This window comes from Sebastes fasciatus, chromosome 12, assembly GCF_043250625.1.
Source record: "Sebastes fasciatus isolate fSebFas1 chromosome 12, fSebFas1.pri, whole genome shotgun sequence".
NCBI classification, from domain to species: Eukaryota; Metazoa; Chordata; class Actinopteri; order Perciformes; family Sebastidae; genus Sebastes; species Sebastes fasciatus.
In genome coordinates this window covers 21,746,767-21,773,046 of record NC_133806.1, presented here as the reverse complement: position 1 = coordinate 21,773,046, position 26,280 = coordinate 21,746,767, and the positions used below count along the sequence as shown (strand labels likewise).

The window sequence follows — 26,280 nt, the reverse complement described above, 5'->3', positions numbered from 1 at the left end:
CCACCAGTGTGACGCCTGCTGAGAGGGGATAAGGAAGAGAGGGAAGGAAAAATAAACTAAAAATGTGCTATCCAGGCTCTATCCTGTCACTGTACTATCACCTCTTCAATCTCTTCTAAATCCCTCTCTCCTCTCTCTGCGGCTGTGACAACATGGCAGAAAAGACATGATTGTCATTTCTGGATGAGGGAGATGATAGTGAATGTCCTGAGGGCAGGAGCAGGAATAACACAGTACTCAGCCAGGGGCTTCTGTTTTCTGTTTACACAAGAGAAAGTGCTCCATCAGGACTCACTTCAGCAGTCAGCCCAAATATGAAATCAATATTTTGAAGGGAGTTTCATTTGCCAAGAGCAAAAAATGATCATCCCACAAATATTCCAGAAAAGCACAGCGCATAAAGACAGCTCTGCCCTATACCTTTCTCTCGGAAAGGATTTCCTTTCCATTCCATACTGACGTTTTGGAGTTGTTTTTTTTAACAGTTATCTTATCATAGAAAAGTTTCTGGTGAGTTTTGTCAGCTTGTTCTGCGAGTATTGATTGCACAACAGTAAACAGAAAATCCCATCACTGACACATTTTCATAACACAAACCCCAAACTCCACGCAGGGCACAGGGAAATCAATACAGCGAATTATATTCACGGTCCAAAGCGTCTGCTTGCTTTTCTCATACAGAGATTTAACACAGCTAAGAGAGTAACACAGATCCAAAACACATTAAGTATCCCTACTTTTCTACTGTTTCAATATTTGAAACTTTTTTGGTTGGTTTTGTTTAGAGGGAACACAATGGAAAACATTGCACATATGGTACAGTAGCTCCAGCTTGGTCGCAGTCGGAAAACAACAACAACAACAAATGTTTAGGAACAGAATAAAGTTAAATTATCATATTTTGAAGCAGCACCTCCAAATGTTATCTGAGCACCAAGACTAGACAGAGTGAATTCAGTTGATTTAGCTTATCGCGCATGCTCAGAAACTGTGTCAGTATCTTACCTGGAGGCCCAGATTGTCCTCGAGGTCCCTGACTCCCGACCCCTGGATTCCCCCTCTCTCCCTTCTCTCCCGACAGACCTGGAAACACACACAGTTCAAAGAGATCCACGTTAAACTCAAAACCACATCTCATGCAGTTCTTATGATTAAACCAGACAACCTTTTTGGGCTTTTGACCCCTTCAGAGCTATTAGCAGTTCCATCAGAAAGATTTCCGCTCTAAATTTCTCACATGGTTTTATTTAAATAAAAGTTTGAGGCCCAAAGATGTCAAATTATTATTATTATTTATTTAAAAAAAGCAAATATTAAAGAAAAATCAAAAAAGCATTACAGATTTGTAAAGCAGAACTTAGTTTTTTCTTCTTTCAAACCCCTCATTAATCGTCTCTCGACCCCTGAGAGGGGACTCGACCTCTAATTTGGGAACCACTTGAATAAACTACCTAATTGTATATAAAATAGTTAAAACCAGCTCTGCCTCGACCAGCTATAATAGTAAAATGGAAATAGTAAAACACATTGTTGCATCAGTGTTAACAATCTAATCATGTAAATATAATCACAGACAAAGGCCATTGTGTTCAGAATGAGTACTTTTACCTTTGATAGTAAATTTTGCTGTTAATGCAGCTGCATTTTAATGGAAATAGGAGTAATTTGGAGTAATTGTATACTGTGTTGTTGTTACTTTTACTTTAGAAAACTCTCTGAATAATTCGTCCACCACTTTCTATCCCAATATTGGCATTACATTACACATTTTTGTATAAATGTGCTGGATAAATTAAGCGTGGAAGGTAAGTCTAACAAAATGTACAATAAACCCAGACTTGGCTCTGTGCTGCTGTCCAGCGGTGCAGCTGTTTGAATGACCTAATGGATACAACTCTAGTATTAGAGAACCACACAAAACTGGTGATCTGCAGATTTTATGTCCTGCTGCTTTTACGACTGCCTTAATCAATTGCATCAGTAGAGAGGAAGTGAGCACAGTGGGGCTGAGGAGAAAACATTTTACATTATCGCAAATAACAAAGTATTTTCTACACTGGCGGCCTCGTCTCGGGATATTCTCTCTATGGCGGCTACTAGCTGACCCATATAGTCTCTTTATATTCAGGACAGTATAGTATGAGGACTATAAATGGTTTCATCTGTTGAGCCTGAGCACAGCTTTGCTCCTGATCCTGGTATCAGCCTTCAATGGACCATCTGACTTAATAATAACATGTCTAATTTTCTTAAGCCTGCCATACATCTCTTATAATATTTGGCCTACTCTGGTTTCAGTGCAGCCTATAAAACAATAAAGTGCATGTGTGTGTGTGTGTGTGTGTGTGTGTGTGGAGGCTGCAGATCGCAAATGTTATTGGGTAAAATCAAAGGTCTGGAACGCTGAAGAGGAGGTAAGCATGCTGGACATTTCCTGACAGCCGCTCTCAACTTTCCTAACCCTCAATGTGTGCCGGCTCATTCGGTATGTGGTTCTTTAGCGTGGGTTGCACGTTTTAGTGATGAAGACAGAGCCTCATAAAGGCAGTTACTCAACTAAGGGCTCGTGGCAGAGGAATGACCTCATGGATATTAGAGTTACTGTCTTCTGGCCTGGATCGAACCTCACGGGAGCTCTGACCCTGACTGTGAGTCAGAGAGCGGGCCAGACCACGAAAGGCCGCAAACAAGCAGGCAGTTTGAAGCTCCAGCTGGAGCAATATTTCTATTCTATTCACAGTAGAAAAGCCCGCGGCTATTGTTGACAAGGAAAATGCATCAGTTCACATACAGTGAAGCGTTTGAGTATTTCACAACTACACACTGCCCTCACCAGCTGGACACTCCTGTTTTACATAAACATTTATCACAACACCAGAGCTTTACACAGTCACGTCACAATAACAATCTTTATCCAAATAACTGTCTACATCACTCATTCAGAGGACAGCAACAGGAAATGCAGAGATTGAATTGAAGATGAAAGAGATGCATCAGCTCCAATGCTGCTTGATCTACTTTTTTTTTTGCAAAGGACATACAATATCCTGTGGGTTTTCTTAAACTTCACATTATTTTGTTTTGTTTTAAAATGTGCTGAAAGTTTTACATCCATGTAAATTTGATATTTCCAGAACACATTTTTACATTCGCTCTACATACAGTGCATGTTTTAATGGTTTTGCTTTTTCGAAGACACTGAAGTACTAGTAGTTTATAATATTTATAAGTTTAATATTGGAAGTCTTGATAAGTTTGGTTTAGGTTATTATACTACTAAATAGTTGCACTGGCAGATTATTATTATAGTGGTCTTTTTATTCCACCAATTTAGCATTATCCACAATGCAACCCGTCTGCTGACAGTTCTGACTCCAGCTCCACTCTCTCTGGATCAACAAAAAGCTTTATACAACGTTTTTACATATCCTGTAGTACTCCCCAAGAGATAGTGCCCGAACAGATGTTGATGTGTAAAATCAGCACACTTTCCCCTTTAAAAAAATGGGAAGAGATTCCTACTTCCATTCACACTGCCTTTTTGTATTTGTAAGCTGTATGACAGGAAAACCCAACGGTTGGGGCACCCTGGAGTCCTAGGGGTTTAACGTCCAGCTAGGGACTTTGTTGCATGCCATTCTCCATCTTGTTCTCTCTCTCCTCATTCCCTGACAGCTATGTTATAACAAAAAACATTAAATAAACATTCAATGAAAGAGATGCCAAATGCTCCATATAGACTGTATTTTTCATATTTTTCTATACTTCATATTATATTTTATTCCACATTGTATTTGTCATCTTATTTTCCAGTTATGAGTATTATGAGTTCGTTCAGACTATCACCTGCTCACTACAGCAAGGGCGGTGTAATAAACACTCAAATGTTTCCTCACTCTTTCCGACGCTAATATAAACAATAGCATGCAGTCAGAGTGTCTAGACGAACCCAAACAGCGAAGGACTGATGATGGATTACTGAGAGAATATGAGATATATGTATGGAAATTGCCAAGTGTATATTTTTCTTCTGTCCGCCTCTCTCTCTTGACATGTGTTGTGCATCCTGTAAATAACTGTCTTTACTAATAAACACACACTTAAACATCTTCCTCTCTCACCTCTCTCTCCCGGTCGTCCGTTCTGGCCGCTGGTACCAGGGAAGCCTGGCCTGCCGGATGGCCCTTGCTCTCCCTGAGGTCCTGGGGTGCCTCTCCTACCCGGCTCTCCGGGCGGACCGGGTACTGTTCGGACTGACGTCGACGACTGGACGGGTATCTGGTTCAGTATGGAGTTATAGCGAGACAAGTGGCCTGCAGGAGGTAGAGGAGGAGAATGGTTTGACATGATGTTTTTACCACAAATCAAACAAAAGAGAATTGAAGAAACAAGGGAACAAGTGAAGCCAGTAGAGGTCAGAAGAAACACATTCAGCAAGGAAATTGTACTTAACATGCTGATGTTAATGTGTAAATATCCCTGATTACTCACTCTGGATGAGCTGTTCACACACTTGCCGTGCGATGGCGCGCACAGCAGCTTGGGATTGCACGTCACCCTGAAGAACAAACACGGAGCTCTCACGGTCTGATATTATACAACCACACGGTAGACCGATACCACTTTTCTATTTGAGCGACCACAGTAACAAACGCCCAGACCAGTGGTTGATAAATTGGTTGGTGGGTGTTTTAATGAGTGTTGCTCCACCTTTATTCCACACTCTAATACCCCTTATATTTATATTGGCCAAAACAGATAGCTCACTTATGAGAGCAAAGTATTTATAAAGTGCACAAATAAATAGAAACTAAATGTAATTATATGATAATAGGACAAAACCTTGTTGACTTTGACTGTAATTCCACTGAACTGGTATTCTACAGAATAACACATTTTAAAATCAACTTTTGTGTTTATTGTAGTTGATAGCTAGAATAAGCAGTGGCAGTGAAATCTTACTTGATTTTCTGAAGAGTCTTACTGTACTTAATATCTAACTTAGCTTGGAGTGACCTGAAACTACAGTTGGAATTGAGTTGATAACTTGAAAAGGTTTCGAACTTTTGGACCTTTTTTGTAATAAAGTGACTTAAATGGTAACTTATATTTTTTAAATCCCAACCTCAAAGTTCAGTATACATGTCATAAGGAGTACTACACAACCCATGAAAACAGTTGAATACTATCTTCTGTGTCTCCAGAGGAGCTTTCCAAAGCGGTTTGAAAGTGGGCATTTAGGAGGCAAGAGGAGGGTCTAATGAAAGGCACTGTAGAATTGCATTACTGGTTGAGTGTATCGGAATCTTTTAAAGGGACAGTGTGTAGGATTTGGCGGCATCTAGTGGTGTGGTTGCAGGTTGCAAACAACTGAGTACCCCTCTGCTCATTCCTCCTTTTCCAAGCCTCGCTCAGAGGCCATCCTTACCATAATAACCAATGGCAGCTGGCATTACCACGTTCTTTACTCTGCGGCTCACTTTACCGCAGTTTCACAAGCGTGTTGGAGAACTACGGTGGCCTTCAGGTAACATAATAATGTGAAAGGCTCTCTCTAGAGCCAGTGTTTGGTTTGTTCGTTCTGGGCTACTGTAGAAACATGGTGGAGCAACATGGTGGACTCCGTGAAGAGGACCCGCTCCCTATGTAGACATGAAGGGCTCATTCTAAGCTAATGAAAACACAACGATTCTTAGTTTCAGGTGATTATACACTAATGAAAACATAGTTATGAGTATTATATTCTATTTCTGCTAATAGATCCCCTGAAATGGTACACACTGTTCCTTTAAGAAGATAAAGCTGAGTTGGTCACAACTTTAAAAGCCATACATGCATCTTAAATCAAAAAGGTCTCACTGATTAACTGATGTTTATAATGAATTCAGCTAGCAGTCTCCTCTTTTGCCTTGTACTAATCATCAATCAATCATACACTAATTTGATGTGACATCTATTACTGTGTATATCGCAAAAATATATTAGAGAAAAAAGCTTTGTAGAGAACGTTTACTTTTCCCTCGTTCAATTATTACCGTTTAAATGACTGTGAAATGGATTTTAGGGTAGATTACACACATTACAAGATTCTAACCAGCTTCATCCAAAACAGGGCCAACCCACATAATGCACAACAAAGAGGAGAAGTCCCTGTCATTTTTTTAAAGAGACTTTCATGTTGATTCTTACTACGAAAATGAACTGCAGCGAGGTACAAATGTCCCTAACAGTCGACAAAATGGGGCAGAATCAGGAATTACATGTTAGATTCAAGTTTGCAAGGTGCGTGTCTCTCAAGCCCCCGGCGGCGATGGCCTTGCTACTGTGTCAGCAAAAATACAGACCCTGCTCAGCTGCAAATTTGAACCAAGAACAATGATTTGGTTTGCTCTAAGCAAGTTTGAGGGAATGAAAAAAGGGAGAAATAAAGTGAATGTTGTGTACTTGAGGGTAATTTGGTTTCTTAAAAAACAATGGTGTAAAGCATTAGTGAGTAATAGTTTGAGTTTTACTTCAGCAAAATAACAATATTTCCTCTGCAAAATGGAGCAGTAAAAACATGATTTGCTCTAAACAGTGGTTGAAGTGCGTGAGTGGAATGACTTACTCTTTCTCCCTTATCGCCTTTGGTACCAGCAGGACCCTGGAACATAAAAGCACAGGAGGAGAATAAACATTGGACTGGGATGTGTACTCAGAAATAGCCTCTCGCCTTTAATGTCTCCACCTCATTACTCTCCATCTCTCTCCTTTTCCTTATGCCTCTTCATCACACACACATATGCGCACACATTTTTCTTCTCTGATCTAACAGCTGGTATGACTAAATGCATTTAAATTTCTTAGTGTCCTAAAGACAACACACACATAAGCCCCACAGCATGTGTGCCCACAAACAGAGAGCAATTCTGTGCCTTGGATGCGCTGCCTTTCTGCTACTGCCAACACTGTAAAACACACAGATGCATATCTGATCACAACACACACGTACACACAAAAAACCTGCCAAGCACATAAAGCCAGCGAATGCATATCACAGTGTAACGCATTGTGATCCAGAGGCAAATAAAAGACAACTATTTCCTGGCCACAGAAAACATGTGCTGATATGATGAATATCAGTTTGATGTTGTTACAGCTTTTGAATAAAAGCTTGTTTATCTTGGGGGAAAATGTCCTTGACCACCGACTGACTGGCTGTGTTTGGTGGATAGAGAAGGATGAGAAAATGTGTCGGCAGGCCTGGCATATCACAGAGTATCTGTACTATATTGCAGATGATAGAAAGCCCGTGCCAACATTTGACACAGGCGCTGAATTGGAGTGCAGATCTCCACAATAAAAGTCTTCTCCTGGACCTCCTCTGTGTGTCTGTCTGGATCTCTTGAGTCTTCCTGGGCATATAAATGTCTACTCTCTTATCAGGGTGACATGGGAAAACCAAATCAAACTGTGTGGGAGTCAAACTAAGTATCAGAGTGTGAAAAAGACACGAATATTTCTCATATAAATCTGTTTTCTTTTATTATTTTATCAAAACTATCTTCCCATAGTGCCCTGTATATGTAGAGTCTGTCAGAGTCAATGTTTTTTCACTCAAAATGTTTTACAGTTCATCCGCCGAGGGAGGTAAGTTTATGATGACTTTCCTCTTGCACAGCACTTCAGTGTGGACTGACAAAACAGTCACAAGAAGATTGCTGCTTTTTTCTTTTGTAACTGGCAAACATAAGGTGGCTTGCTACCAAGTCAAGCAAGATAAATTTAAAGAAAACCCTCAGGTGGTCGAGTCACTGGAAACCACATTCAGAAACAGTACTTTATCCAGGTCAGGTAGTCATTGGAATCATTGCCGCACACTCCGGACATCAAGTGTTACAACAACTTGATGGACTTGTGAGGCCAACTGTATATATAGAGGTATTTGAAACAGTCAGTGCAAAAGTAAAACAAATGTAATGACCAATCCAAGGTGGATTCTGCTGCTATCTTCAAGGGACATCTGTCACTTCTGCTTCCTCGAGATTTTGACAACTTGGACCGATTGACCACTTTGCAAAAGCCTGATAATAAGATACAAATACAATATGTTTCGTTCTGTTCCGTATTAAGAAGTTTTATGAATATTGATCTTGATAGATAGAGCATAACATTTCCAGATGAATCGTGTCATTCCTAAAACAGAACAGTTTTGGATTTCATATTAGACGCTATGACTTGTGAGCTCATGGAATTGAAGAGTCCTGCTACTCTGCATCTTTATATTCTTATCCTGCCTCGGTTGGTATAAATCCACTGTCGTTCACCAAATTCCTCAATGCAGTGGGACAGATGTGCGGCACTTTTGTGTTCACCTCAACAAAACTGCTCGGAGTGACTTCCACGTCTTAAGGTCAGCTACAACACGATGAAACAAAATGCAAAAATTTCCCTGCAGATTTAAATGGCTGCTATTTCAGATAAAAAAACAACTACTTGTTTAAGAGGAAAAATATTCTCATTGCAGAAGAAACCTGGTGAAGGGTTGCAGGGGGCAGAACGGGGACTGAATCAGCAATTTAAAGTTGAGGTGAAGTTTGAAACTAAAAGTTTAAGATGTATAGGAGGTTATTGCTCAAGAAAGTGAGATTTGATTCGACTTTTTTTGTCCACGTTTGTGTTTGCTGCATGTGCATACATTCATACGAGTGTCTGTGTCCTCTACGTCTCAGAGATGAGGCAGATGTGATCTCTCACTGTTTTTTTATTCTTTGTATGTATGTGTGTGTGTGTGTGAGAGGGGGAGGGAGTGTCGGTAAGTGATTTATAGCTCTGCCTCTCTGAGCCAAACTTTGCTGCTGGCCTGCAGAGCTGACCCAAGACTAGATTAGCTGTCACCACCATCCCAGTATCATCTGTTCCTGTTAGCATTACACAAAGTTTGGAACCCAACATCTTCTCCTGCGCTTCCTTCTCTGTGCTCGTGTCACTTGTACATCTTTCTTCTTTTGCAGGGCTTAACAAACTGACTTACTGTACGTTTAGAATCAAAGTTGAACTTTCATATATTGATTTTCAAAAGATTAGGGCTGACCCAAATACCAATATTTGGGCTTCAAAGCTTCGGAGAGAAGTATTTGAAGGTATTCGGAGCTTTGCGGAGCGGCGCGGCACTACAGGCTGACATGTTCTTCTGTCTGTCTGTCCGTCTCCATCTCCCCTGTTTCAGTGCCCGGTACCGACAACAAACAGCGACATCCGTATGAGAATAACTAATAATAATTAATGTTGGATATGAATAATGAATAATGTTGTGGGAGTATTATTTATTTCATGGGCTATTTGGGGATTTATACATTATTACATACTTATATATAAAAATAACATGCTTCAAAGCATTCGAGTCAGCCCTACAAAAGATGAATTATTATTCCTTAAGTACTACAGTATGCCACTTTATGAGATTTGTCTTTTGGATATCCTAAAAAGATAAGCCTTATTAGCAAAACTAACTCATGACTAAAGGAAACATGTGTTATTATGAGGACTGCGTCCAATACTTACAGGCTGTTTCCAGTCAAGAGGAGGGAGAGCAGAAAGTGAAGCAGGACAAAAAGGACAAGAATAAACAATCTGTGAAGCATGAGCTCCTTGTCAGCGTTGGAACGAACCACATTGCTATTTATATTTAAACAAATCTGTAACCTTGTGACGAAGTTATGAGATTGTTGTTCTCCTGTAAATTTAGGGAGGCATGATAGGATATGAAACATCTATAGAGGAGAAATCAGAAGGAGGAGGTAGTGGAGAGGTCATGTCCTCGTTCTTTCATAGTTAATCAGGATAAGTTACGTTGACTTTTATCATGCCTTTTATTAGAGTTCTTGTGTCTCAAGCACATTCAGTATCAGAGGTTTTTTATCACATCAATCTTAACAAAATAAAACAAAAGATTTTCACTCACAGGAAGTCCTTGATCTCCTTGGGACCCTGCTGACCCACCAGGTCCTGGAGCTCCTGGTGCTCCCGGGGTTCCCTGAGAGAAAGACAGGCGGTAAAAGAAAGAGACAGTAAGCAGAAGGATCAGTCAGGTCCATGTATCTGGGTGATCTGACAGACAAAAGGATGCTGAGAATAATATAAAGAAAGACTTACAACAGGTCCATGAGGTCCTTGTCGTCCCTGTGGTCCATTATTACCCGGCAACCCCTGAGAGACACAGATGAAAACAGTCAGTATATCAAATATTAGCTACACTTTCATAATTGTAGGTTGAACTTTGTTTTGCACGAGCCCGTTCTAAATGACCTGAGGAATTTCCTGCGAGTCTCCAGACTAAACCGACCGAGTACGACTGTTATTTTCTAATACAATTAACATACAGGCTACTGACGGAAACCAAACCGTTGCATCTGCTACTTCTACTGGCTGTTGTCCAACCTCAAAGTCTGCCAACAAATGCCTCCAATCAGACCTTTATGTTTGGTTTTACTTTTAGACGGTTTGTAGAAAACACTGGTTCATTCTTCCTGACTGTTGGGTTTTTCACAATAAGACTGTTAAGTTTTTCACAATCTGTATTTTAGTTGCCTCAAGGTGTTTAATGCCATCTCCGCCATTTAATGTCTTCTCCATGACGCTGTGGTTTGAAGAGAACACGTGGATATGAAACTAGAGCTTTAACTTCAGAAGCACATTCATACTGACTTTATGACAATCCTGTATAGGGTCTGGTTTTATGACGTATAATAATAACATGATACATAATAACATGATGATGGCTTTGATCTATCGCAATATTTATAGGCCAGTCAAATTGAACAAATTCAGTGTTATTAAAACACATTTTCAGATTGTCCTGGAAAAGAGCTTAACCTGGGGTTCAGTTAATCCTTTCATTTTAGCTTGGATGTCTGAAGTTACTTTGTGGTCACACATTGAGGCTGATGCCCTTTCAACATGGACACAGTCCTAATATGGTATTTAGTTTAACCTCTGTAAGGGTACAAAGCCGTGAATGAAGTGTAGAGTGTTATTATGTAAGGTTGGAAAACTTGGAAGGAGCATTTACGTCATGTGTTAGTTTTCTCTGATTTCTTAGCATTTATTCTGGACGTGTTTCTTGCTTGTACAGTTTTTATAATCCCATTTAGAAAGGCAAAGTGGGACAGCACATCTTGGAGCAGGAAATTCCCCTGTGGCGTTACATCCTAAGTGTTCCCCACAACAGCTAAAGCATCAGGCTTTGTTACATTCTCATGGGGGATCTTTACCTTACAAATAAATGTGCCAAAACCCAAGTGTTTGACTGCACAACAAAACCTGAATTTATTAAATAATAACATATGCATGAGCTTCTCTGAAAAGCTTTGCCAGAATGTGACATCAGAAAGCTCCTCTGCGAGAGTCACTCTGGTGTCACACAGTAAACAATCGCCCTGGTAAACTCACTAATGGGACTCTGGAGGAGGCTTTGGTTCCTCCCAATATTCAAGTCTCACAATGTCAGACACTTTTGACATTGAAATCCTTTCAAATAGAGCAGAAGCACGTCTAGACCAAAACGACTTATCTTAAGACACAAAAGGTTACGAAATGTTCCACTGTGAAGATAAGAAGCATTAGATGTGACACTGGGGTGAGAGTCAGCCTGGTGTTATACTATAAATGTTCCCAATACTGGCTATATTATAATCCAAACATTCAACTTTTTCTTTTTCTATTATTCATATAAGGAATTCAGCCTGCTGCCTTCTCTCACAGGAGGTCAGGCTCATGTCAATGTATCACTGCTGTTATATTCCAAGCTGTAACAGGTTGATAGTTTGATCTAAAGTCCACAAAATTGGGGTGAAGCTATTCTAATTCAGATTTCATATGCGTGGTGAAATACCCATCAACAAAAGGCAGGTTCTTTCGATGTTAACAATTCTGATATATTAACTAGAATGGCACTCGGAGAGAGCAGACCTCCGCCAAGCTGCCCGAGTACGATTGCCCCCCCTCTCCGTGCAGCTTACGCCATCATCCACGTGTGACTTTGTTCATGTTGAGATCAGCTGTACGTAGCGGAGCAGCGTAAAAGATTTCATTCAAACTGGACAGAAACAAAGTAAAACTCACCTAAACTGTCGTCGTTACTCTTTCCAACAATCACCAAGTGTGCTTTGGTTGAACTCAACTGTAATTTCACCGAGTTTAATGTGAAAAAACGCCGAATCTACAGGTGTCCCCTCCTCCCTCCACCCACCGCTCTCTCTCTGTCCCTCTCTCTGCAGGCAGAAGGAAAGAGGCTGGGTGACGCGTCATGAATGCGTCATCAGTTACACTGCGCATGTCTTAAAGCCTGTGGTGTTAATGCACAGGCTGAGCGGAGTTATTAAAAAACAAAAACAAAGCCAGATCATGATCCGGATCGCCACCAAAATCTAATGGATTGTTCATTGTGCCACACCCCACCCCTCCAAAAACATGTAATTCAAATCCACCGTGGAGTAAACCTCCAAACGAACAAACCAACGCCAGTGAAAACATAACGTCCTTTGGCCTTGGCGGAGGTAATACAATTTAACTCTCTATTTATATTAAACCTTTTTTGCAAAGTGCTCTAAGGTGAACTTGGACGCTCAAGTAAAATTTTGATGAGAACTGCACCTTCTCCGTATTGGATAATTTACGAGTTATCAGTATATCTTAAATAATAAAGTTGGGAGTTATGACAGGAGTGCCAGCATGTTTTTATGAGCCTGCATCTTGTGAGGGAAAAAGCTAGATCTACTCAGTTTGGTCCCGAGTTGTAAAAGTTTGAAAAGTTCTGTAATGTAAGCCTCAATGACAAAATAAAGATTTATAGCTTTGCGTGATCCCTTTCTCAGTGATATAGACAAATAAAGTACCCAGGAGACAGTTACTGTTGTTTCAACTGATCTAACTGGCTGCTGCAGTGAAGTCTTTGCCAGACTTTTTTTTGGCTTTTATACACCTCAGTTTTGTTGTGTTTATGCCCAGTGGACTAGTGCGATGCTGGCAAGTTTTACTGCGAGTCAACAAAGGGCTATCTGATTTCCCTGTTCTGCTTTGTACACATTGGATGTTACGGACTAGTGGCTGGGATAACACCCCCCCTCCCCCACCCCACTATGCTGCAACCCCAAAAAGTCGCACATACATTGTGAATTAATTCATTTTCAAAAGCTGCTTCTTGTTTATAATTACTGTTCAGTTGGCTACATTCTAGTTTCTATATCGCTGTCAAAAGAGTAGTGATAACAGAAATTGCTTTTGCATTGATGACCTCTTGTGAATTGATTCGTATCAGTATTCACTGCGTCCCCTTCCCTGCTGCTTTCAATGCATCCACTGAAAAAAACATTTAGAGGAAATTCAGCCTGAGCACGCTGCTGGAAACATCAGAGTGTGACGCTGCAGTTATTCTGCAACAATAAAAAAACAGATTTTAGATGTTTCCTGTCGTGTATGGAAACTAAATTATAATTGGCTCTTTGTGATTCTACGAACACACCAATGGTGTAATTCTTTTCTAGTACTCTCTACAACAATCACAAATATATAATACACAATAGATCTGAAGCATCTTGATGAAATATGGATGTGGGAGGCCTGTCATAATCAATGCTGCAAAGGGGGTAGCTTTCCAAATATATAACAGCTGAAATTGCTCCCCGATTAGCAATTTCACATGATTTTGAGATGAATAATTACATCAGTAAACATGTACTGTATTCTGTGAGTGTGGCTGTGTTAACGTCACATCACCACACACTAAAATTTGAGGAGGACTGGATTCAGTAAACTGCCGAACAGGGCTTTGTTAATGGTATCATAAAAGAATCAAGCTGTGAATATTTATTCAATAATATTCTAGACGAATATTCTATCCTTCAAATCCCTATAAATTGTAGCTTGAGAAGAGTTTAACTAACCACTTGGTTTGATTTTAATGACTCTAGATAAGATTTGAGAGTTTTCCAAGTCAATCTAATGCAGTGATCTTTAAAGATCTCTAGTATCCATAAGAGGAACTATATCTTAAGGTGATTATTGGATTCATTTCAGCATTCAAGTTGTTGCCGCTTAATGCATACGTATTATTTACAATGGAAGATAACGACTGTTGTGTGGAGACACGCACTCTTTCATATCAATACATTTGTTTGTAGAAGCCTTGCTCACTTTATCTACAGGCTATATAGTCAGTTGCCCAAGTAATCAAATCTTCAGAAATCTCTAGCACACTGCTGCTTCAAACAATAGTAGAAAACAAAGTCCCTACTAGAAAGCAGATTAAAGATTTAGCCCAGATGTAATTTTACAATGTTATGGTTGTTATTGGCACCTTTAATAAAAACAAAACAGTTTGTGAGTTAAAGGTGCAGTGTGTAGGATTAAGTGACATCTAGTGGTGCGGTTGCAGATTGCAACCAACTAAGTATCCCTCCGCTCACTCCTCCTTTTCCAAGACTGCGGTAACGTGAACCACCGAGTGCAAAACTGCGGTAACGCCGTGGTATCCTTCAGGACCTTCGTCTCGCCTACTTTTTTATCATGGTTTTGCACTCGCTGGCTCACGTTACCCAGTTTCACAAGCGTGTATGAGAACTACGGTGGCCTTCAGGTAACGTAAAAACGTGAAAGGCTCTCTCTAGAGCCTGTTTGGTTTGTCCGTGCTGTGCTATTATAGAAACATGACGGACTCCGTGGAAGAGGACCCGCTCCCTCTGTAGATATGAAGGGCTCATTCTAAGCTAACGAAAACACAACAATTAGTTTCAGGGGATTATACACTAATGAAAACATGGTTATGAATATTTTATTCCATTTCTACTAATATATCCCCCTAAATCCTAGGCACTGGACCTTTAATGCTCGTCTTGCTGAAACTTTCAAAAACTCCAAACCTATCCGGCGTCGTGAGAAGAAACCCCAGTTACACAATTGTCCTGAAGAAAACCACATGACAAGCCTGAAAACTATGTTCTGAATACTACCACTGAGGGGATGAGCATCTGGACTGCTGTCAGCCAACAAAGAGACAGCAGATGGATTATGTGTAGAGACTTTCGTCTCGCCAGGGGCCGGGCCAGGACAAAACTCTTCTGTTATCATATTACGTATTTGGATAAAACCTCTTCTTTCTGCTTGCCGACACATTACGCTCTGGCTGCGTTGCTGTTTTGGTATTTACAGCCCAGTTGGGTATTGTAAGGCCTGATTCCTCGGTCCACTACAGTTACTATGTTGGTACTGTACTGTTTTCTACCACTGGGGGAAGACTTGTATGGTTTTATGAAGAGACGTTGAACATTTAGATACTGTACACCGCTGGAAAATTACCACCGTACCGCAAATATTTTCACAACAGACGTGAATGATTGCTCAATTCATTTTCCAAAGGATAGAAAGATTTTTTTTTAACCTCTATGCTGTTGTGTGTTGCTATGCCTACATGCTTTTTTCTCAAAACCACATCCAAATGGCCTTTTTCATATCTTAGAGCACCTTCTTCAACTAGTTATGATGGTGTCAGCAGAAAGATGTGCTTTTATCATCAAATATATATATACACCATTTATCATCACCATCACTTTTTTTTTCATTTACACCAAAACAACTGCCACAAATTGTGTTTTTATATCCCATTAAACTCAAACCCAAATAAAAATACTTATATTGTCTACATCTCAATATAGTATATAGACATGTAGACAATATAAGTCATATAGCATGCGTAGATAGGGATGTGATATCCCCATCTACATATACTATGCGTCTTACTGCAGTAGAATAGTGACATGCATCACATCATCACTACACTATACTATATATCCCAGAGAACCACATTGTGTAACAGTAACTAATAGAGGTAATGTCAGTGTATTATCTTACCCTTGGTCCTGGGGGACCGTCTCTACCAGGGGAGCCCGAGCTTCCAGGAACACCCTAAACAAAACACAGACAAGCAGGTTTGAATCACTATCACAACACTGACTGTGGTTCACATACAACATAGCACATCACTGGACATTTAGTGAAGATATACAATTAAGAAAAGTAGCATTTATACTGCAAATGTGAAGCAATGCGATAGCAATTGAAATTAAATCATGCCTTTCCTTTAGATCATGTTTTTTGATTTGTGAATTTATCTCACTTTTTCATTCTAAAAGCCATTTCACACCAAGCACAGTGTGTATTTTCCGGGCTTTGGAACAAAGGGAGTTTGTTTTCGGGTTGTTTTCAGACTGTCGGACAAATGGGCTTTTTTTCCGGTCAATGGGAGATTTTTCTGACTATTGCTGTTTCGGAATAACAATGGGCCGCCCCCTTCTCAACTCCCAATAATGTACGACAACGACTACCTCAACAACCAAATAAAGGACAATAAATGGCTTGAGATCGCCCAGCAGCTGGGATACGATGAAGATGGTAATGTAGCTGATATGCACTGGCTAATGTTATATTTTGGTCACGGAACAGGGCTAGCCACAACAGCTAACGTTAGCATCACATTTGGGGACAGATTAGTTTATGAATTATGTAGTTAACGTTAGCCCCTCAGACGTTCTCTGTCTGGACAGGTTTTTGTTGTCGGCAGGAGGAAACTCATTGCGAAAATGGAACACAGCAACGTGGATAATTCGCAGCGGACCCGGTGTCCATAGTAGTTGTCAATGTGGAAAATGTGCATGCGGATATTCTGCATTTCCGCACCGCATTTTGACATCGCACTGGTGAGAAACGGCTTTACTCTGTTACAGTTTATACCAGGTAATTTTTAAGGCATTTCATCTACGAAATTCCACACAGTATAATAAGGAATGTCTTTAATTGCATATACACGACCAAAGGTCAAAAAAGACGAGGCTTTGCGGTCTTTCTCAGCGATGTTTTGACAGCATATCATTTTGATTTGAAGAAGCAGCGTCTAACCCCTCAGGCTACAGGACAGTCTCTATATCATCAGGCCACCCTGCTGCTCCATCTCCTGCCCCATTTCCCCTTCATCCACCTCTCTGCAGGTCAATGCACACAGCCGATTCCAAAATACAGTCATGGATTAAGTGTTGAGGTGATTTATCTCTGCACTTCACTATTAGTGGAGGAGAGCTCATAAAACAGGACAGTTAACACTGTAAAAGGTCCTACAAATTACAGGCCAGGGTCACAGCGGACAGGCCTCTTATGATTAATGATGTGCCGTTGTTTAGATGTTGGCTGATGTGCATTCTCCCAAGACATCTTGCAATAATGTCTCACCCGCCGCTTTCACACGTATATCTACAAACTCCAACACACACACACACACACACACACACACACACACACACACAAGGAGCAGGGATGTCAATGGAACAACTTGTTTAAAGAATTATAGAAATCTGCGTCTGCAAACAAAATGAAAAATCATGAAATTCGTGAAAAATGAAACTTGATTTATAAAACTACATGAAATAAGTTCATTTGCACTGGAAACTGGTTGAAATATTCTCACTGCATTGACCGATTGTTTTTACTTATTTTTAGAAAATAAAAACTTTAATTACACACCAAAATGACTTGACAAAAAAGATACGTTTTTTTTTTTAATAATAATTGATGTTGAATAGGAATAATGAATAACGTTGTCGTATATTCTTTATTTCATGGGCTATTTTGGCATTTATACATTATTATACATTATTATTTTATATATATAACAACAACAAAAAACAACGAAGCATTCTAATACTGATTTGGAGGTCGATTACCGTAGCAATGGTCGTAGTTTTGAAGCATTCGGGTCAGTCCTAATTATTAGTATTTATTATTAGCAGTTGATAAATGCTTATTTATGCTAAATAATATATTATAATAAACATTGCAGGATTTGTTAACGTGAGCAATTATATATTATTAATAATCGCAGATACATTATGTTATCAATAACTCATAAAGACTCAGAAGTTACAATTTTTGATGAATGCAAAATAAACCTTTAGAATAAAGTGTTCATGTACTGCTTACAAATGCTACAGTACATGAGCAGGTTAAATTTGTTTTTTGCTGTGTAATTGCCATGCCAGGATAAAAGTACACAAACACACGTTAACACACACACACACACACACACACCTATCTTTGCCTCTCGGGCAGGACTCGAGAATAATGTCAGAAACAAGGCCAAAGAATTGAATGATCAGAATCCAAGTCTGCAAGTGTTTCTGATTCAATACATTAACCTTGGGACTGCTTTGCCGCAGAACAACACACACACACACACGCACACACACACACACGCACACACACACACATACTTTTTTTTGTTAGTGTCCAACAGACTAAGCGAGTGTAAGATGGGGGGCTAAGATCTAGAAGGAGACCATGTATAAATTATTGGCACACACAAAACACAATCTATATTCCTACATGAAAACACACCCATGCACGCACACGCACACACACACACACACACACACACACACACACACACACACACACACACACACACACACACACACACACACACACACACACACAGATGATAAACTCAATGAAAGTGAGTGAGATGAGGTGAGATGAGAGAGATGAACAAACACATACCAGCACAAACACACACTCTTTGCTATTCATTTCATCTGCATTTTTCACTGTCAAATTGAAAGAGAGGTGGAGGGGACGCTGATGACAAGGTTACATTGTATTTACTGCAGCGGGAGACGGAGAGAAGAGGAGAGAGAGAGAGAAACGGGAAAAGGGAAAGAGAAAGCGAGAGAGGTAATTGATGTTTTAGAGTTGTGATATTCTCTGTGGTCCCTCGTATATTACAACAGGGCCCTGGAAGCTACAATTCCCCCGTTGAGCCACACACACACACCCATTCATATTCCTCTCTCTGACAAAACACATTATTACTCGGTAACATAGTGCGGCACGGGGCAGCACTGCCAGCTTTTATTAATAGGACTATGCAGCCGGAGAGAGGGCTAGATAGTGCTGCATCAGGAAGTATTGCAGCTCTCCGTGAGCTGGTTCAGAGACTAGTTGTTCTCTCCTTATGAAAATAGTTATTGCTTTCTTAGTAAAACTGTGAAAATGTAACAGGTGTGGTAGAAACTCACAAACACTGTTGAGTGCGACTTCTAATCAGCGACTGAATTCTAGTCTCATCAACTCACAAAACTCAACAAAAGAATCTGATTCAAGCCATTTCATGAGCCAGACTACAGATCAGTAAATACAAATGGATACAAAATCTAGAGAGAACAAACTATAATCACCAGGCACATTATTATCAGCATCAGCATAACAACACAGTCTGTACAGCTGCCAAAACCTGTTTGTTTATCTGCATCAGCGCTAAAACAAGCACCTGTCTAATACAGGCAATGTTATTTAGCTTTGTAAAATGTAGTCTTATAATTAAGACCCTGTTGACACAAACTTTCTGAGTAATTTAAGTAATTAATCAGAATTACTACTTAGCCACAACATGTACTCTGACTTAAACATTAATAAAGATACCTTGCAGAGGATGACCATTAGAAAGTGACCAGCTCACACAGGCGCAGTCTGCGTTGGTTCAGGGGGCTCACTAAACCCCCTGGAAATGCATCTATATTCTTTATAATAAAGCAGAACTAATAATTTATTGTAATGAGGAATAATATCGACCTTATTGTGTCTTCTTATCGACAGAATAAAAAACCATCAAGATAAGAAGATAGATTTGTGGTCTTTTTATTTACTTATAGTCTAATAACATCAGACACTCTGTCCACACACCGTTAAATATGCACTTTCTGTTAAGGCGTGTAAACAAACCACGTACCTATCAGCTGTGCGGTCAAGATCACACTACAGACGTAACCACTTAAAACATGGGTGAATAGTACTTGCTATCTTCCGACGTTTGTGTTTTTTTAAACAGAAAACACAGGTTTTATACTGCGATATTTACTGAAAATGACATAAATACAGCCAACAGTAGCCTATGTAAATTTGAGGTGATCTCCCTCCAGCCAGCTGTCAGCTTATTTAGGATTTTGTAGTGAAATGAGGAGGTATCGTATAGATAACTCCTCACTTCCACTTCATGAATCAGCCGTTCCTCGTCTGTTTCACTTTCAAAGCGAGCGACAGGAATAAATAGAAACAGGGCGTCTGTCATCATCTATTGCTTTTTTCTTTCTCACTGCGGACGGCCAGCAGTTCAACATAACCTTTGGCCTTGGAAGGAGGTAATAACAATGCAATTAAACTGATTTTGTCACTGACGCTTGCTCGCTTCGCACTCTATTTGATGGGTTTAATATGCAGGCATCACGCATACCAATACATTAGACCTTTCTGCGTAGTATACATCACATTCCCTCTCGAACCCCCAACCTTAAAGTTCAAACTGCGCCTATGCCAGCCCATCATGGTGCAGTGTGCTCTGAAGGCAGATCGATCTATCAGCTTGACATGATCTGTGATCGGCAGATGGAAGCAGCGACTGTAACAAGTTGTGCTCTGGTGTGGAAAAAAAATAATAGTGCTCCTTGTAGGAGCTGTCTCTCAAAATCAAAACTTTTGCACTGTCAGCTCCACATGGAGGGCTCGACTGCAGCTAAATCTGGTTGTAATGAATTTAAAATGAGTTTATTCACTCGCTCTCTGAAATGTGTTATCCCTATACAGATCAGTGCTGTAGCAGCTCATCCCAGGATGCAGTGGGTAGAAGGCAGAGAAAATAACAGGTTGTCAGTTCATCCATCAGGGCGTGTAAAGACTCAAAACAGGAAACGAGTTTAGGTGCAAACCACTGACACGAACGCTGCCAACCACATGAGCACATGTTAAATCATTTATAATATTTATTTTTTTCCCATGTGATGTTCAAAAATCTATTACAGACAAACCTTGAGCTCTACGTCAGACTAGTTAGCACCTCTGCTCTGTGACATCCTCCAGTGAATCTGGGCTCAGAGCCATAACAGAACAATCTTATTGAATTTGTTCTGGTCCTCAGACAACACAGCCATGGACACCGCTAACTGATGCACCTAGATAAATACTGTCTGTGTAAAAGAAGAAGAAGATCCATCTCACCTAGGAGGACTATAACGGATTTATTAGTGATATCTTTCCAGTTCATAAGCTTCATAAACGCAAAAGTATTTGTAAGGACAGACCAGTACCAGATAGTGCTGCATCAGGATCTACGTAGACTCCGTGTGTTGAGTGTGATAGAGCTGAAATAGCTTTTAGGGATTCTCCACTTTCAAACAATTCAAAGAAATCGCTTAAATTCAGCAAAACAAATGTCTTGTGACAGAAAGTACTGAGCTCGGTGGAAACAGAGTGGGCACAATATCTGTTTTTTTACACGTGATTTAAGCTTTAAAGGACATTTTGATGTTAAAATGTGGTGATAATGAGGTAATAAGCCAATACAGTAAAATTGATTGAGAAGAATTAGGAAAATTATCTGGCAGGGAGCACTCTGCAACATAATAAGCCAATGCTTATTCCACTAGTGCTGTTAAAAGTGAAGGACTGCCTTATGAGATATATAGCGAGATACTTCCCCTATTATGCCAGCATATTATTATATATCACTATAATGGACACTGACAAAAATTGCTGCCTGAGAAGGCCAAATCACAGTAAACTGAATAGTGCTGTGTGTTATCATTCCTCGTGAACTGCTGTATCTTTTTAACATCATCACATTTTATTATGTTACCTCATGCATATAATATTTAACTCACCAGTCTAGTGGGAATAAAATAGCACAGATTCAAACATCTGGATCAACTGAATGGCTCTACATGGTACACCCTCACAGGTGGTAATTAGCTTGATTAGATCACTTCTCAGGACTGTGTGTGTGTGTGAGAGTGTGTGTGTGGGCTTGGTTGACCCTCTTGTTGCACCTGTTAAGGTATTATTGGTGCGCTGAGTTTGGTGACCTTACGTAATTCCCAGAACAGCTCTACACAACTTCAACCTGAGCAGAGGTGTAATGAAGCAGAGCAACTAACAGCTGTGAGGCAGAACAAAGCGACAGTTTGTAACATCAATACACGTGTGTTTTGTAAGCGTTGCAAAGGGTCAAGAAAGAGAATTTTACAGGAATGTACTAAAAAAAGGCACAATCTTCCTTGAAAAATAAAAGTATTTCCTGGTACAGAGTTAGGAGAACATTGACTCTGTCCTTGCTAACGTACAGGGCTCCCAGTAGAACTCCATTAAATTAATTCAGTATTACCTCTGATTGGTTCACTGCCCAATAATGGAGACGCTGGTAATGATTATTCACATCTCAATGATTCCATTAGAAAGCGCTGTGTATGAGTCGACGTGCATATGTGTGTGTGTCAGCAACAAAACAGTCACTCACACACACCCACACACACATAGACAGTGTTACTTGAACCTTTATCTCCATACTTCCCTCGAACTGTCCTGATCTCTTTCACAAAACTATACAACAAATCTAAACTGTTGTTAAGTATTGTTAATACAGACATTGTACTGTAAGTATTTTAGCTGCATGTAATTAAGTTTTGATTTAGATGAATGTATACATGGCCCTACTTTTACGACCCTATTACTACTTTTAAGAAAACAAAAATAACCAAAAGTGTAGTAGATATATATAGTTTTATATTAAAACTGCAGTGCATCGAATTATAAAACAGCAATAACAAGGCCAAATTGCAGTAACTACATATTTGTTTTTTAATAGCCTATGAGTTTTTGGCATCTGTTTTACCATATAAAAAAATATTATGCAATAGAAACGTAAAAGTTCCGTGTAAAACAGCTTCTGTTGCATTTAGTGCACTCAGAGACAGACAACTTTTATTTACACATTTTTCCCCAGCTGTTATCTGTAATTAAATAATATCCATGTTGATGAAGCAGCATCTTGGCAATTCAGTTTGTTATTTTATACGAGGCAGTAGCTAAATCTCCTCCCCCAGCTAAACTCCTGATAAAGCCAACGTAACTAACTTAATAGAGTATCAATAACTGCCATCTCAGCTTTTCATGTTATTTGGTTAAGCTACTTTTAAAGCATATATTTAAAGGGACTGTTTGTAACTTTGTAAGAGTATAAATGTAGCGGGTCGGCACATATGCGCCTCGCATATGCGTGTTCGCGTGTAGCCGCTGTACCCTCCTCCTCTGCCTGCTCGCCTTCACTCAGACAGCGCGCGTTCTCGATCAGCTCGTTCCACCTCTAGACGTGAACGCGCGCTCACTACACACTGCAGAAGAGTTAGTTTAGCTCTGAGAATATCTAGTGAATGCACAGGGGACGTTTGTGCAGAAATAAATGCTGCAGCTCCTCCAGACCAACAGAGCTTTCCCGTGTCTTGTGAAGTGACGGAGCTCTACAGAGAGTTACGTTGTCTTCTCGTTACCGACTGGGTGCCGGTGTCTCCTCTGCTCTCTCCGACTGCGGGCGGAGAGAGCAGAGGAGACACGCTGGAGAGCCCCGCTGCTTCAGCCTGCACTTAGGCAGGAAAAGCCAACACTAGGATCAGATCTAAATCATGTTCATGGAGAGACCTTCGTCTGGTCAGCTAACATTACTGCCAAGCAGCTGAAATATAGAGTGATATTGTGGTTTTAGCTGACTGGTGTCACCTCACTGTTTTGAGCGATGCCCGTTCAGGTATATTTAGAGCGAGCAAGCGCGAGCCCGACACTGATTTTCGTTGATTTCACGGCCACAGGTGTCGCTGTTAACAAGCATTTCTGAAAGTTACAAATAGTCCCTTTAAATGCATTACGTAAATTGTATATCAATTTAATATATGAATTTTAATATAGCTATTGATAGTAGAAGGGCAGACAGACTCATAGCAAAACAGAGGTACATTTAATCCCATGTGAATTATGGACAGTAAAGTGTATTTTCACGATGAAAGTCGTATTTAGTTTATAGATTCTGCATTTTCTTCTTGCTTTAGCTGAAGATTACATCAAAGTACAATTGTTTGCATTTTTTAGATATTGTACTGTAAGTTCCATGGCAAGGATTTCTTTGAGTAAAATAATCAGTAAGGCATTGCGAGATTTCTGTCGGTCATACTGAAAATTTTAAAACCTTTATTCTTAACCTTACTGCTTCTGTAGATACTGCTCTTTGCCTTTAGGGCAGTGCAAATGAATAAATGAATGCATTTGTCATTCTATGGCACCGAGACATATCCACTATTCATAAACAAGTAAAATATCCAGAAGCCTATCGAGCTGGAGCAGTTTTTAATCCTTGCTATATGGCCTGGATAATAAGAGTTGTTTGTTAACCTCAAAAATTAGTCCACATGGAAAAACGTATTTTCAGCAGCAGGTATTTCACTAACACATTTACAGAGATAACCACTCTTACAAAGAGTTGACAGATGGTCTAATATAAGGCATTGGAGAAGAGAGTAAAATGTTAAAACAACAAAAATAATGAAAAATGGATTCAAGTTACAGAAATATGCCTTTATAGGCCAACAAGTCTCATTTCTGAGAGCCTGCAGGGCCATGGCTCCTCAGTGATAATGGATATAAGACTCATTTGTATTCTCCACACATATACACACAGAGGAGAACAATTTATAAACATAGTCACACACACCCACACACGGCTGGTTTGTAATAACCCAATACTATTTAGCTCCTTTAGTCAAGACAAAAACAGAGTGAGAAATTGGAAAAGAGTTGCCCTCTGGGTTCTACTTTGTGATGTTGGGAATCATATCAACAAGCCCCACCACGCACTTCACCTCTGTATCTCACTATAATGTCATTTCTTATGGGAAATGTTGTCTTACCATTTGTCCGGCTGGACCGATCTCTCCTCTCTCTCCCTTCTCCCCAGCAGCACCCTGTAAAACAAACAAAGTCATTACATCTCAGCTGGACCAGTGGTCACATCGATAGCTACCAAAGGACTGGAAAAATCAAACATCAGTTATCTTAATAAGACGCCGGGCCACCACAAGTCCCCGGAACAGCTTCAGCGTGCTTTGGACAAGATCCCTTCAAGTGTCTGGAAGTCTATTTGAGGCATACGTCAACATTTGTCAGTTTTGTAGTGGCAGGTGGTTGACGGCTCGATACTACATCTGTGTCACACATTTTGTGACCTCACTGGAGAAATTGTAAATAGCACACTTTCTGTGACTATGTTTCCATTGTTATTTAATGCAGCAATGATGCTTGGCAACAACAGGAATTTTCTTGTACCAGCTTTATTTCTTGCGACATTTCATTTGTCATATTATACTTTAACACATTCCATCTTAATATTAGAGCCACAGTTGTTTGTTTTGAGAGGAAGCTAAATTATGCTTACAGTATCTTAATGTTGAAGTAACTGTGGCGTTGCACTCTTGAATATATGACATTATACTGCCTTTCAGCATGCACACACAAACACACACAAGGAAAGTCTTACCGGGGGCCCCTGAATAGACAGGCCGCTGGGTCCCTGAGGACCAGGCGGCCCTGATGGTCCAGAAGAACCAATCTCTCCCACTATGCCTTGAGGTCCCTGTAAAAACAACACCAGAGATTTCAATGTTTCAAAGCTCATATTTGATTTCAATTTTAAGCAACATGGACGAGAATTGCGAACATCTTCCAATTAGGGCTGCAACTAATGATTATTTTCATTGTCGATTAACACAAGGATTATTTTCTTGATTAATCAATTACTTGTTTGATCTATAAAATGTCAGAAAATGATTAAAAAGTATAGATCAGTCTTTTCCAAAGCCCAAGATGACGTCCTCAAATTTCTTGTTCTGGCCACAACTCAAAGATATTCAATTACCATCATAAAGGAGTAAAGAAACCAGAAAATATTCACATTAAAAAGCTGGAATTAGAGGATTTTGACTTTTTATTCTTAAAAAATTACTCAAACCAATTAATCAATTATCAAAAATACCTGTTGATTAATCTATTAATTGTTGCAGCTCTATTTCTAATGACCACAGAGCAAACTCCCCTCCAAGTGAAGATCATGCAATGTGATAAAAAACTCCAGAACAGTTACTAAATGGATCTTACTGTGAGAAGGTTTTGTGAGCACAATGGATCTTTTAGTGAGGATAACACTTTTATTGTTGTAACTTTTGATGTCACATAATTATGAAACGCACCACTGAACAAATCCTTAATCCTTCTGCAATGTGACATGATGTTCAACTGTTTATTATATGACATTATAACACGGCTTTGTTGAATACTCGATTCTGATTGGTCAATCACGGCGTTCTACAGTCTGTTATTTCTCTAAAGCAGAAC

General features: G+C 39.8%; 1 protein-coding gene across 2 annotated transcripts in view; it reads right to left on the bottom strand.

The window, feature by feature from the left end:
• Window positions 1–26,280, bottom strand: part of col14a1a (collagen, type XIV, alpha 1a) — a 152,782-nt gene that overhangs the window by 7,621 nt on the left and 118,881 nt on the right. For both annotated transcript variants that reach the window (XM_074654161.1, XM_074654162.1), the window contains exons 38-46: window positions 25,427–25,522; window positions 24,801–24,854; window positions 15,886–15,939; window positions 10,135–10,188; window positions 9,944–10,015; window positions 6,608–6,643; window positions 4,492–4,558; window positions 4,122–4,313; window positions 1,006–1,083 (exon numbers count right to left, since the gene is read on the bottom strand). In XM_074654161.1, coding sequence (XP_074510262.1) covers window positions 1,006–1,083; window positions 4,122–4,313; window positions 4,492–4,558; window positions 6,608–6,643; window positions 9,944–10,015; window positions 10,135–10,188; window positions 15,886–15,939; window positions 24,801–24,854; window positions 25,427–25,522 — 703 coding nt within the window. The remainder of the gene's footprint in view (window positions 1–1,005; window positions 1,084–4,121; window positions 4,314–4,491; window positions 4,559–6,607; window positions 6,644–9,943; window positions 10,016–10,134; window positions 10,189–15,885; window positions 15,940–24,800; window positions 24,855–25,426; window positions 25,523–26,280) is intronic.